Source organism: Rhamphochromis sp. 'chilingali' (genome assembly GCF_963969265.1).
Source record: "Rhamphochromis sp. 'chilingali' genome assembly, chromosome: 4".
NCBI classification, from domain to species: domain Eukaryota; kingdom Metazoa; phylum Chordata; class Actinopteri; order Cichliformes; family Cichlidae; genus Rhamphochromis; species Rhamphochromis sp. 'chilingali'.
In genome coordinates this window covers 16,172,538-16,187,546 of record NC_137948.1, presented here as the reverse complement: position 1 = coordinate 16,187,546, position 15,009 = coordinate 16,172,538, and the positions used below count along the sequence as shown (strand labels likewise).

Below are 15,009 nucleotides of genomic sequence, written 5' to 3'. Positions count from 1 at the left end.
TTCGGACCTGAAAATAAAGGAATAAACACACACACTGAGTAACACTGCTGATCAGGTACAGAGAGAGATTACACTTTGTGACTAAAACATCAGGACAAACCGTGACGATACAAGCATCTGCAAAGGGGCTATAATTAGTAAAATGTGTTTTCAGCGATGTGTATTTCCTAGTTCAATGTTCAGGAGCTTGAATGACACTGCAACTCACCTTTGTGACTGTTTTATGGATTTAATCACTGAAGTACAAACTGGATAGTTAGTTGTGGTTGGATGAGCCACATGATTGTAGCTTACTTAGCTTGACTCCTGCCAAGAACCTTTAACATGTGAGATTTTCTATGTCTTGTTGCTCGTATCTAACCATGCATGCAGTAAAGAGTGTCATGACACTTACTGCTGACAGAGCAAAATGATGATGATGAAGTGCCTGAAGTCTAAATACAGTACTCAGTTAAATATGTACACTTTTTCTTTTTTTAATTTAGTCCCAACAAACAACATGTTAAAAAACTCCACAAAAGACTGATGATCCTGTGAAATAATTTATGAACCAACAGAGTTGTTATTGCTTTTTAATATAAATCATTTTTATTTTATTTGTGTTTATTCAACATTTAAAAACACCATAAAACACCAGTTTCACGTCTTTGTGGCATCATGGTAACTGTACATTTTTCCGCACAGAGCAGTGCTATCTTAAATCACGTGATCACATGACATGGCAAGATGATGTCCAATCAAAATCAAAATATTGCGATGATCATATACCTGACAGATGAATAACTGCTTCAATAGGAGAATTTCTGTTGACAACATGTCACTCCACAGTCATCAAATACAGGCAAACACCAAAGAGGCGCCTCTGTTGCGCGATGCAAAAAGCATAACAAATACTCAGTGATGCACAGCTCAAAGCAGTCCTTGAAATCGTACAGCTGCTGTGATGCAGTGAGTGATGTGTGTGTCGATTTATTCTCAGCCCAGCACCTGCCGATACTTTGGTGTGGATGCCTGTGTATTTTTTCCCATGTTATTCCAGGTGGCAGTGCAGTGGTTAGAAATATAACCTCACAACAAGAAGGTCCTGGGTTTGAATCCAAAGGGGTGCCTTTCTGTGTGGAGTTTCCATGTTTTCCTGTATTGACTCTCTTTGGGTACTCCAGCTTCCACAGTCCAAAGAGATGCATGGGGTTAGGTTAAGTGGTGAATTACCTAACCCCATGCATTACCTGTAGGTGTAAATGTTTGGCTTCCTCTATGTGTCAGCCCTGCAATAATCTGTATATGTTTATCTGATCTGCCATTCAGTCACCAGGCTTTCACATAGCTAACACAGAAGACAACACAGATTTTTAATGAAGCAAAATCTTTACTGTGTGAAGTGTGTTTCTGAAGTATTATTGGCTTTTTCAATCCCTAAAAGCTGTTGGACTACTAACAAGAACTAGTGGGAGTTTTGCTGCCCTACACCATCAAGGGCCGGTGAAGAGTGTCATTACTGCTCAGCGCGCCAGAATGAGGTGAAGAGACACCCTCAAAAAAGGACTAAGCTGAAGCCATAATGTGAAATTTATACTTCACCAGAAGCATTTTTAAAAAGCACTTTTCAGTTTTACAAGAAAAAAGACTAAGGATAGAGGCTAATTACTCGATCTGTTGAATCCAGCTCAACTAAATGTCCTCAACCATCCCACTGCTATTAAAGAGGAGTGCATCTGATTCAGTTTCTTGTCAGTGTCTCACACAAAGTAAACGAGGCACTCGCTGCTAAAAAACAAACAGCACTTTCATGTTTAACTCATATTAATGGTACTTTTTTTCTTTTTGGAAAGCAAACTTTAGATATGGAGCGTCTTTCTGGCTTCATCCTTCCCATGTCTGTCTTGCACAGTGTACATTGTATATTTTCTCATGATGTCTAACAAGTTTAATTGCATGGATGGGACTGACACTGAGCCATATTACAGGGAATAATCCTCCAAATGGAGGCAGCTGCACTGGACAAAAAAAGAGGGAATAATTGCCTGCATGTTAATCTAAGCACTTTGAATCCCCTCTGAATGGGAATCCATCTGTCTTTAAATTTCTTTTTGTCAAAACCACAGAAATGATCACAGTGTTACAATTTTACTTTATTTTATTTCATTTTGTATTTACTTTGTCTTCATCTGTTATAGTTCAGCTGTTCTGCCCTTTGTCTGCAATTCTTTTGTATAGCTTGATGGGCTTATTGTGTAAGTTCTAGTGTATAAAGGTTGATGTACACCAAACCGCACCAATAAAAAAATATATGAAAATATATTTGTGCAACAGTTAAGATAACTCATACTTGGATACATACACATTAGAAATACAATAAACGGAACTCTCCACTCGGTATGGATTGGTCAGACCACACCCATCTCCAGTATCTTGTGGTGCAACCGCACTTACAAAATCAACCAACAAGCTGACAAATAGTACACAATGTGAGTGTATTGCATTTCACTTCTGTCTTGATGAGGACTGTTTGAGTGTGTGCTGCTCGCTTGCTGCTACGGACCCAGCTTCAGCAAAGCCAACAACATTCATCATCTGTTTCAGGACAGGGCAATGACTGATGAACACACACCTCTGGAACTTTTCCTTTGACATTTTTACCTATTGGTGACATTCAGCTGGAAGTGTGTGCATTTAGTCAAGCGTACAGATGCACTCAGCTAGAGAAATGGCTTCTGCTTACTATTTTACTCATTAACCCTATGATTAGAAGCAAAACACAAAACATCCTGTTTTGTGTTTGTGTTGTTCACTATACCGTTGCTACAAAATTATTTGGGGGATATTGCTAATCATACATGTTATTAAAACAAAAGCAGAGCATCTTCCCCACATTTGAGGCCATGGACGCCACAAACTTCCTATTTTTGGAAAAGGGCAACAGAGGACAGGGAAGGCTTGCTGGGGGAGGAAGTATTTCTACCTATTTCTACCTACAATGTAAAAGAAATGTGACAGATAGGTTGAATAATCAATCCATGGCAGAAGGAGGACTCTTTAAAGAACTCATCCATGGCAGGCATACACTGTTTCAGTTAGCTGAAATGATCAAACATTCTCTCACTCTTTCTGTTTGATTAAGGTATAATGTATTGTTACGGTGTGCCATGATGTGAATTTAAAACTTGTCTTAAATATTAAAAAACGTCATTAGCACTGTGACTTTTGAAATTATAAAATACAGCAGTAGTTGAGCTAATAATTAAAAAATAAATTATGAAGCAGTTGCAGCGAACAACACATTTAATTGACATTAAATTCAGCATTAAATGTTCAAATGAGAGTTCTCAGAACAGGATATAAGATTTTAGAAATGCTGCTTTGACTCCACTGTCTTTGTGTGTCTTTCTGACCTCATCCGCTCACGTGTCTGGTGGGAGGGACTAAGACACGTGGACAGGAGTCAAAGACAAAAATTAAATATTTGCAACTTGGGAAATAAAAAAGAGGCATGTTCTAGTTTTACTTTCTACTCTTTTCCCTCCTTTGTAATTGTGTGCCCCGTTTGTCCTTTGTCTGTTTACCTTGTGAGTTTATTTTTCTGTGTTCCTGTGTGTATTGTTGTATACCCAGTGCCTACGTTATCACATTTGGCTTAGTTTTTTTTCTTTGTTACTTCCTTTGAACTTTCTGAGAACCGTTGCAATCCTTTTTTTTAAAATAAAACCTTGCTTTTTGTTCCTCTCACTGAGTTCTTGGATTCACCTCGGAACTGATCACAATCACTTAAAGATATTTTTAAGCAACCTAATAATCTGTACAATATGAATACAATAGCAGCTAAAAGTCTCAAAAGTAGGTCCAGTACAGGTTATCTTTCTTTTCTTTTGTTTTTTTCTCAGCTTGGGTAGAGAAGGAGACTTATTATTTATTATTTAGTCATTGGGAACTCTCAAGGGGCCGCAATGCAACATGGTCATGATCAGTGTAATCAACTTCTTCTGTACACTCTGCACACTGTGTGAGTACCTGGTCAGGAGAGATGTTGCCCTCCACTGCTACCAAAGCTCTCAGACTGGACAGGGAGCCAAACAGCGGTACAGCCAGCCCCACTCGCAGATGCCTCTGACCCTTTGTGTTGAACACCAACGTCACACACATTGGCCTATGAGATAAAAAGAGGAATAAAGGGTGTGAGTGTGTTTTTCTGTAAGGCAAGAAATGGTAGAGCACACTGGGAAAGATCAATACATGCTCATGAACACAGCAGTAAGTTATTCTGCATTTTTGTTTACATTGTTACATATTTTAAACTCTGGCATGCTGAGTTATTTATACAATATATTTGTATGCAGATACACACACACGTCTTTCTTACATAGTGTGAGTAAAGACACGTACATATAAATCTTAACTGGAAACTGACTAATCCAACTGTGCAGCATTCAAAAATGCCAGGGGCAACAAAAACACATTGGTTTGTTAAAGAGACGCTTTCGGGGATAGCTGGGTCTTCATGAACTCCAGGTATCAAACAGCAAAATAAAACCGTTGAGCTGTTTAATATCTAATCAGTTCAGGGAAAAGATTTCCTCTGACACTGTTATATCAAATCTAATTTCATGAGCATAAAACATCACTTTGTCTGCATCTCATTTAATATCTCCTATGATTTAACTCGTCAGATTTCACCTCCGAAGGGTTTCATCTCTCCCTAGTGTTTGTCCAGATTTATGCATGACTGGGCAAGCTGAGCAAAACCCCTGCAGGTCCCTCAGGAAGCGGCTGTATGCTGGGACATGTCACAGCAATATGAACACTTTCTGGGAAGAATCAAGGAGTGAAAATGATTGCGGGGTGGGTTTGGGGTGGATTGGGACAAAAAGAAAAAAACAAAAAACAGGAGTCAGTCTGATCCAAAAACTGAGAAAACTGATGGATGAGTAGGAAGAAAAGCCCTGATAGGCTACTGGGTCTACCCTCTCTACTTATCTATATCTTTGCTCTCAATAATCCCTATTCATCATTAATTAATTCATTACCTGATTACAAAGACTTTTTTTTCTAGTGACATCTGAAGAAGTTAAGACCTAAGTTAAGAAGTTCAAGCAACACGTGTATTTATCATGTGGAGCATGATGAATCCAGTATGCTCATGAAACAGTCAGCGCTTGTATTTTTTAAGAATGCTTAAGGTCCATGGTCCATGTTAATGCCGTTTTGGCACTTGGTTTGGTAACCTTTCTGCAAAGCTCAGATCACAAATTCAAAACTCAATTAAAATGCCTGGAATAATTAGCATTCTTCTCCATCTTCTCTCCAGGAGATACTCGAAAAGCAGAGATGGAAAATCGCTGAAAATCACTGATGATATAAATTGCATCCTTTATAAAGAGTAAAGGTATAAAGTGTTTTTAGTGTCATGATCAATTACTAAATGGTAAAAAGTGCAGCTTGACTGTGTGTTGGTATGTGTGCTACCTTACATGTTGTGTTTCTGTCATTTATCAAATATACATTTCTCCCAAAGGAGACATTAAAGGCGACTCTAATCTAATGTAATTGTTACGACTGCTGTTGTATTGTTGTCTAATATGAAAATCCCAGTATGCAGGTGCCTCTCCGTGATTGGTGGATCCAGAGGACGGACCATACGGATTGGCTAATGAGTTGGAAATGACATATGTCACAGGTTTTGAACTCCAGGCCTCGAGGGCTGGTGTCCTGCAGGTTTTAGATGTGTCCTTGATCCAACACAGCTGATTTAAATGTTTAAATGACCTCCTCAACCCCTCCTAAGTCTTGAAGCTCTCCAGAGGCCTGGATATGAACTAATCATTTGATTCAGGGTCATATATAAAACCTGCAGGACACCGGCCCTCAAGGCCTGGAGTTCGACACCCCTGACTTATATGATGACACCGCCATGGTCTCCCATTCATTCATCCTTGGCTCTTCCCAACCAGCAGACCTTTGGAAACATGCCCAATGCTGTTCACCATATACAGGAATGTGCAGGGGTGGACTGCCTTTTTGTTTGATTATAGTTTTCTTCTGTTTTTCTTAATGAGTGAAGCAAGCTGTTGTCATTTGGTTTGATTCTTTTGATTAGGTAAGGATTGGCATTAAGTCCACCCCGAAGCTATAACCAACTCCTTTTTGGTGTCAAAAAACCTAACGAGTCAACATATTGTAAATAAATCATTATCAAACTGTACCAATTGTGTGATGTGGCTGCTTGGGGTCTGACAAGGATGGATCACCCTCATGTTGTGGTCCAGCCACACCTAGATGGGCCATAACATAATCTAATCTAATCCAAAACACACAATGTAAGATGTAGGTAAAATCGTTTTAAAAAATAGTTTTATCCTTCTACTGTACAATGTGGCCACTTTGCTTTGCAACCAAACCACCTTCAAAATGTAAAAATGACCAAAGGACAGTTTATTTAAGGTGTGGGTGTCACCATCAAGCATCAATAGATTTTTTTCTGACACATGTTCACAGGAGCAAATTTGCACAACCTTAAAAATCTTATTAAAAATTACTTATGAAGTGGTAATCATTAATGAAATGACACAAAATTACCCAATAAATGCTGAGGCTTTGTTGTCATTGCATATCATTAAAATATTTCCAGGAGAGGGTTAAAATGATAAGGAAAAATCTAAAATACAGAAGACATTAAGGAATCCCTTCATGGCTTTGTACTGTGCTTTGCTGTTGAGTGTTTGTTTGCTACTGATTATTACAGAGTAAAGAGAAAAACTCAGAGCGAGGAGTGAAAGTAAAGTTGCGCCATCCCATTTGGAAAGAAGGTAGTGTAATCGCTGACACCTCCACTTCCTGTTTCTCCTCATGCATTATTCAGGTGAATAAAGTGTTAGCAGTAGGGATGCTGACAAAGCAGATGGCAGAGTATCTGAGCAGTTGTTTTGTGTATGTTACTCCAAGACGAGATGAGAAGTGTGGGATGACACTTGAGACGAATCGGAAATGGAGATGTCATCCTACAAAGCCGTCTTTTTGAAGCATCCTAGCTCTCTGTGGGTTTAGAGTCTGATAGTCTCGATTAAACAACAACCTGCGAACCGCAACAAGTGCACAGAACTCAAAAACATTCAAAGTGCTCTTAAGCTTGATGCTAGATATATAAATGATATTTATAGTTATTTTCTTGAGCATTGCTGCAGTGCTTTGCCAGTTTAGATGCTTACATGTACTATGAGCATGAACTTTTTTTTCAGAAAGTGCTTGTTTGAAATATTATTTCTATCGCATTAACATGTATAGTGGTGTTACTATTGTGCATCGTCTGTTAAAAGTCTGTGAGCACGGTCTCTTCACATAGACAGCATCAGTGTTACACACATGCCTTGGAGGTCAGAGGCCATCCAAAAAGGTCACTGTGGTCTTTCAGCTGCATTCTGATCCCCAATATCCTTTTACAACTATATGTTAAATCAAGTTAGTATGGTAATGAAAAAAAGGCAGCACAGTGGTGTGATGGTTAGTGCTGTTGCCTCACAGCAAGACAGTCCTTCGTTTAACTACAAATAGTCTCTTTTCTTTTTGCCTCTCCAATAAAAGATGGATATTTTTGCACATTTCTCTATGAGCGTACTATCTGTTTATGGTTGTAATTAATCACATAATTTAGGTGCCCCTTTTAATATGTTTATTATCATATGATTGATGCTTGTAGTACTATTCTATGTGTAAATTAAGTGGGTCTTAAAGTGTACTTCAATTTATGTCTGTTTTGTCAAACGACATAAGCAAGAGTGTGAATCCACTCTGTATTTTTATTTGATTTCATTTTTTATTGAATACCTAAGTGACTGGAGCCACATGTCCCCGCTACTCTGGCACCCACACTGCATAGACGTTGACAGACTTGTATGAATTGATCGGGAAAAGGTTTCCACTCGCAAATGACCTTTTAAGCAAACGTGGTTGTCACCAAAGCAAAGCACTTACATTTTTCCTTTTGCATTTAGTGGTTGTTGCAGTTGTTCTTACATAACTTAAGACATTAGAGCAAGGCAAACATTTTAAAAGAGAGCCAATCACTCCTATAGCGCTACTGAATTTGGCTGTTTTTCTTTTTAAAAAACAGGAGAAAACAGAATTTAAAGACAAATTGCAGCAAAATGAGGGTTTTTTTTTTTTCATTCATTTGTTTATTTTTGTTGGCAAAACTTGTTGCTTGCATTATTCACAACTACTCCCATCCCCAAATAATACAGACGTCAGTGATTTCACTTGGGGTGTTTCATCGCACTTCATGCAGCTACCTGTGGAGCCACAAAAGCTTTATATTTGCACGGCATCATGTTTTTCATGTTCCCACCTGCAGTCCTGCATTATGATAGTGTATCTTTGTCAAAAATTAAATATCTGTGCCACTTGATATTCCCCTAGAAATTAATAACTGGAACAGCAAGATACAGTTGGATAAGAACTGATCAGTGTGTGAGATTTGTAATACAAAAACCCCCCCAAATAATTAAAAAAAAAACAACCATTACAAGTCAATTCAAAGAAAGCTAATTTTATGACAGCATTAAAAGCATTATGAGACCTGCTACAGCCTGCTGATGTTTAGTTTACTCCTGTGTATTTCAAAGTATCGCTTCAGTCATTTTTCCAGTCTGTCTGTCACAGCCTTTTACTCTTATGTAACAGGAAGTATATCAGGTTGTAATTGTTTTGCCTATCCACTCATGATTTTCACACCTTGTGTCAGTCATTATAGTGATTACATACAGTGTGGTTATGAAACAAGCACTTGTACAATTACAAAATGAGAAACAGGCTTCATCCAATCAAATACTCTATACACCTGTGCAGCCTAGCAGTATTGTTAGAGCCTACCCATATGACAGATACCCAATGAAAACTCATATCTACAACTGCAGCCACTTAAGAATAGTAAGTTAACCTAAAATGCAAGTCTTGGGAATCTACAGACTTCACACAGAAAGGCCCCAGTGATGGCTGCACAGTAGACTGAAGTCATGTGACAGATTTGTGTTTAGAACTTTTTTGACTATTTTAAATTGAATAACAGTAAGCTTGGTAACAATGATGCCACGACTGCTCAAGGTTAAATATTGTAAAGTTAGGTGATCGGCAGAAAACATTCCCATTCTGCTTTTCTCATTCTCTCTGCCATACTGGCATTATCTACAGCACCCAGGCCTTGATGCCATGCTGGCAGCCAGACCCTTCTGTCTCTCTGGGGGTCTCAGACTTATCAGCATTCAGCTGGGATACTGCTGCAGCAGGACGGTGCAATGAGGCCACTGTGTGTGTGCATGCATATGTGTGTGTGTCAGGTCAATGTTTGGCCAGCAGTAAGTTCAAGCTGAACCTGAATGAATTTCTCTGTGTGCTAGGCTATGGCAACTGCAGGAACAGGCTGCATACTGTCACGAGACAGTGAGTGCCTGAGCTGCAAAAATGAGTTTGGAGTTAGCTTGGTGGATGCAGAGAAGATGCAGAAGAGTGACATCTGCATTCCTGAAAATAGGAAGATTCATTGTGTAGCAAATGAAGGCAAACTGAAAAGCTTCCAAAGCCTGGAATATATTAATGCATTTAACCTAATGTAACCTGTTACTGTTAACTGGCCTTGAATGTGACTGTGAATGGTTATCTGTTTCTCTGTGATACACTGAGATACACTGGCAACCTGTCCAGGGTGTACGCTGCCTTTCACCCCATAACAGATGGCTTAGACTCCAGCATATTTCATGTCTTTTTAAATGCTTTTTGTAGGGGCGAACATTTGTGAAAAAGGGAGATTGCATATGAATATCATAGGACAAAATCTACAGTGTTGTACCCACTACTGTATAACCTAAATTCAACTGCACGTCATTTTGGATAATTAGACTGAAGCTTAGTTTGAATGTGAATTAGAGATTTGATATAAATCCCTGGTCCATCTGCAAATGAGAATGATATAAGTCTAATTTGTAGCACAACAACTGGTGAAAAAAGTTAATCAAACTTCCCATACAGTTTTAAGAAGAGATCTAATCAGGCAAAATACTTTAAATCAGCACCTCTCCACACGAGTAGAACTATCAGTTATTCAGAGTCAAGTTAATGTCTAGTTAAAGTTAATTCAGCTGAATGAAAAGTAATTAATTTGCAATCATGAACCCACACAGCTAGTAATGCATTTTGTATGTATGGTGAAAACTATCAGTGATGTGTGGATGAGGTTGCCTGTGTTGCTGTGCCTCTGCTACTTCATTTGGATGGCAAGAAAACAGGTGTCTCGTACGATTTTTGTTGTTCCTTGTATTCCTTCACCATTATCTCTGCTGTCAAAATAAAACATCCCATCTGACTCTATTGCTAGCTCCCTTTCTCCCCGCTCACACGTCAGAGCCGCACTGTTTTACCACAGAACCTTGCTGGCATGCAGCTTCTTGGGTTAAAAATGGAAGCACAGGAAGTGTGTGGTCAGGAACCTCAGTTGACCAGCATTTATCACTTTGATATGAACATGGCTGTTTTTGGTGTATAGAGCATGTTAGTATAAATGCATGCATGTTTTTCTATAATCTAAATTGGCAACATTTTGGAATGTTTTGCGGTGTTGTTTTTCTAATGTTTTTATTTACTTATGGAGCCTAGAAGGTACTATCCATATCACTGTTATCTGGTGACAACCTCATATGTTCACAGTGTCAACTGTCAAAAAGCCAAGAAAAGGTTTTACATGACTGCACAGCAATCTGTGAGGGATTTTCCTTGCACACCAGACTATTGTAGAAAGTTTGAAACACTTGCACTAAAACTTAACACCTTTAGAGACCACAGGGAGACCAAAGTGAACAACTAAAAATCTGCACTAATGTTTAATTAAAGATGCCGAGAACAAGCAAAATGCAGTTTGTGAAGTTAAAAAAAAAAACTAGTTTGTTTTTTTAAAAATAAGTTGTTACCCTATGCTCATAATAAGTTATATTGGATGTTATAATTAGTAAACAAACAGCAACAAATATACTTTAGACTGGATCTCATGCCTTATGTATCATGCATTACCTGGTTTGTCGTAGAGGAATAGGCAGAGAGATGCATAAAAATGGATCAAAGGTGTTGCTCTGCTTAAGGCAATGGGGGCACGTCAGAGAAGACCTGGGGACAGAGAGACAGACAGCTTTTTTAATCAAAAGGTATCAATCCATCCATCCAATCATCCATCCATCATCCATCCATCCATCCATCCATCATCCATCCATCCATCCAACCAATCATCCATCCATCCATCCATCCATCCATCCATCCATCCATCCATCCATCCATCCATCTTCTTCTGCTTATCCAGTTCAGAGTTACAGGTGGGCTGGTGTCTATTCCAGCTGTCATAGGGCAATAGGGAGAGTGCAACCTGGATTGCTAGTATTTTGCAAATTTATTTATTGGTTAAGGTCAAGGTCAAATTTATTTATATAGCACATTTCCAGACATACAATGCTGCACAAAGTGCTTAACAATATAAAAATGCCATTAAAAATAAACAATGTAAAACAATAATAACAATATAAAACAATGAAAGGGCAATAAAATAATTAAAACAATAACTAAGACTATTAAAATAAGACCAAAATGCTTGGGTCATAGTGTGTTAAAAGCCAGGGCATAAAAATGTCTTTAGTAGTGATTTAAATTGATCAAGTGTTTGTGCAGATCTAATATTTAGGGGAAGACTATTCCAAAGTTTGGGACCTGCCACAGAGAAGGCTCTATCGCCACAAGATTTGAGATTAGTCCGTGGGATGGACAGCATTAATTTTGAGCTAGACCTCATGGTTTTTAATTTAATACTTTGTTTGACCTCAGCTAATCATGCTTTTTTTATGTAATTGTCTTAAGAAATTTGCAAACACATATTTTTTACCCTCTACAACACTGTGAGGCAGCTCACAAGCATTAAATATTCCAAAGATATTTAATAGCAGAAGGAATGGTGATGGGGGTTAAAGTAGGGGAAAACCTGAAAACAAAGGCTCAAAAATAAAGGGCAGCAGGCACAGGAGGCCGAAAGGCAGAGCAAATAAAAGTTAAGAACAAAGAGACGAAAATAAAAAGACAACAAAGTGGGAGTACAGATTAAAAACGAACAGAAGGCTGGCAGCAGGACAGTCAAGTTGACAAAAGCTACGAAGCAAAGCCGATAGAGAAAAAAGACACAGAAGGGACCTGTCGAGGTTTCTGAACAAACAGAAGTGAAGATGATCAGAGTGGAGGACTGACACGAGGATAGAAACCCAACATGCGGGCCTTTAGCAACAACAATCTACACTAAAAAGCAGATATAAATGACGCTGTTAAACAAATAAATGCATTATGGTGAGCATGCTTGTTAGCTTACTGACCAAAATTTATACACATTTTTCAGCTTTGTTTTTTCCTGCAAGGCTACTTATAAAGATGGAAAGCATGACAGTTTCCCAGAAAAGAATCCAAATTATTTTGCTTGCCAAATCCGATTTTTTTTTGACCCTATGCGACCCATATCCGATAATGGTATGACAGTGTGAACGGCACAAATCCGATATTTTCAAATCCGATTTGGGTCACTTTCGTATGTGGTACTGAATCCGATACATAGCCGATGTTTTAGAAAGCGACTGCTGTTTGAACGGTCATGTCGCATCAAATCCGTCTTTTACGTCACTGACACAAGACAGACGCCAATTATCAGCGCCTGCGAAGACATCGTGAACGCTTCCTGGCCATCCAGCGAAACTCTTGGGAAGACAACGTGAACATTTTATTTGTACTGTATAATCTGCAGATTCTGACAGAAATCTGCAACTATCCTTTGAAGCACCGCTTCTCTAAAACAGCAATGGGGATAATTATTAGGTTATTTACATTATTATGTAAATAACAAAATAACTTAAAGCAAAAATTGGGAAACGTAAAGTCCGAAGTCTTTATATTAAGGGCCATCAGTCAAGCAATACTGTTTGCTCTGGGTCTAAACAGAGCGCGTTGTGTGTGACGTCTTCTTTGAGCGGGACGCTTTGAGCGTTCACACTAGAGCGCGTTGCTGTCGCATTTTATTTGTAGTGTGAACAAGCAGACAAAAAAAAATCGGATTTGATCAAAAAATCGGAATTGAGCATTAAGAGACGGGAGAAACACCCTTCAGCAACGTGTTATTGGTGTTGATGTTGCATAGTTCATCCACCAGGGGACACTGTGCAACTACTGTGATGGGAGCACACCTGAAAAATACCACCAGATAATCTGAGCATATAGGAGCACATATGTAACTACAACTAAAAAAAATTAATTCACCAAATACCCATACCAGCAGTATTGGTCTTAAAAATACCATATTATAGATCACACTAATGGCTGTGTGTCCAGGTGTTTGGTAGTCATCATCATGTTTTTGCTGTAAATATTACCAGGAATTGTTTGCAGGATGTGTCTACAAAAATAGGCTGTAGTATGGCCCACAACCCTCTGCCAACCAATAAGTACATGGATATCGGCATGAAAGTACAGGAAGTACAGCAAATTACCAGTTATGCAAGGAATTTTCTAAGTTTTTCCTTTAGTTTGAAATCCACAATCTAGCCTCAAATAACCTTTTGTCATTCTCTACACGTAAATGCAATCTAGCCTCTTATGTGGCAATCAAAGAAAAACACCATGTTCAGTGTGTTCTAGTGCCACGTAATCCTCTCATAGTGTGGGAATGTAATCCTATTATTCATTTGAGATAACTGAATGTAATTCAACAGCTTTGCTCAGTTTATGAACTCATTTTGAAGTTGTAGCCAATATCAAGGCGCTTATTCACACTGTTTTCTATTCAACCAGTTTCTCAGAACTAACTCAACAGAGCGGAGGAGAATTACAAGAAACCATTTATCTCCACCACAGCGAACGCCATTATGTTTTATAGGTGTGAAACTGAAAAAGGCTTCTGAAGAGTTTTCTTTTTAGGTAGTTAACATTTCAGAGGGTGAGTGTGGATAAAACTCATAATTTGTTTAACTGGAATTGTTTAATGTGTTTGCTGTTTTTAAGTCTGATTGATGCTGCTTAATGCTCTCTTATCACTGACAGCATTCAGGGTGTGTGCACATTTACGAGCGCGTGCGTTGCCAGATGCTGCTACGTCTTACTACGATTTGTCAGTTGAGCTGTAACGATGTTTTCAGAGATGCAAACTTGTCAAATATACAAATACGATGGAAAAAATAACAGTTTTTAAACTCCACATTTCCTTGCTGTCAGTGCTCAGCCCAGTGTGCTGCGGCAGCCAGCCTAAGGCTCACTAATGATGCCAGTTTGTACTCGGCAAAGCAGACTGACAGGCTATATTCACAAAAACACAATGTTGTGCACCCCCCCCCCCCCCCCCAAAAAAAACAAAAAAACCAAAAAAAAAAACTTGCTTGCGCTTACATTGAAACGTGCACGCAGGAAAACCCACACACAAACAAAAAGCATCACTTAAAAAGCTCGAGGCTGGCAGTGTTTCCAGTCTGGTGAACGATATGAGAACTTTATTTGCTGATGTCTGTGCATGTGTGTTTGTGCGTCTGACAAAAAGCAAGCGTTGTACAGCATCTACAACGCTCAGGTGCCAAATCAAAGGACCACCAGTCTTTAGTTTAAACCAGACACCCGGAGCTACAACACATACACCCACACACATGCACAGCAGCAGCTTCCTTTATTTATCATCAAGAAAGTCGAACCACCCGGCATCCCTCCGTCCTGCTCCGAGCTATATAAATAACACTCCGCCAGCAGCATCTCAAAACGTTATGCGGTAGCACGTTGCCTGATTCCAGCATTTTTCATACTGTTATTCCAAACTGGGAAGCTTTGCAGCACAACGCCAGAAATGATATAAAGACGGCATGTGGCTGGAACAACAGGTCAGGATATGGCTATATGAGCATAAAAGTCATGTGATCTAGAAAAAGCACTGTGCATGCTGGTGGAAGGCAGTGCTTTCAAAAGTCTGGCAACAGC

General features: G+C 39.0%; 1 protein-coding gene across 1 annotated transcript in view; it reads right to left on the bottom strand.

The window, feature by feature from the left end:
• The window catches only part of usp43a (ubiquitin specific peptidase 43a), a 125,485-nt gene that overhangs the window by 60,303 nt on the left and 50,173 nt on the right, over nucleotides 1-15,009 (bottom strand). Inside the window, exons 4-5 of the mRNA XM_080879599.1 lie at nucleotides 11,047-11,139; nucleotides 4,009-4,144 (exon numbers count right to left, since the gene is read on the bottom strand). Coding sequence (XP_080735725.1) covers nucleotides 4,009-4,144; nucleotides 11,047-11,139 — 229 coding nt within the window. The remainder of the gene's footprint in view (nucleotides 1-4,008; nucleotides 4,145-11,046; nucleotides 11,140-15,009) is intronic.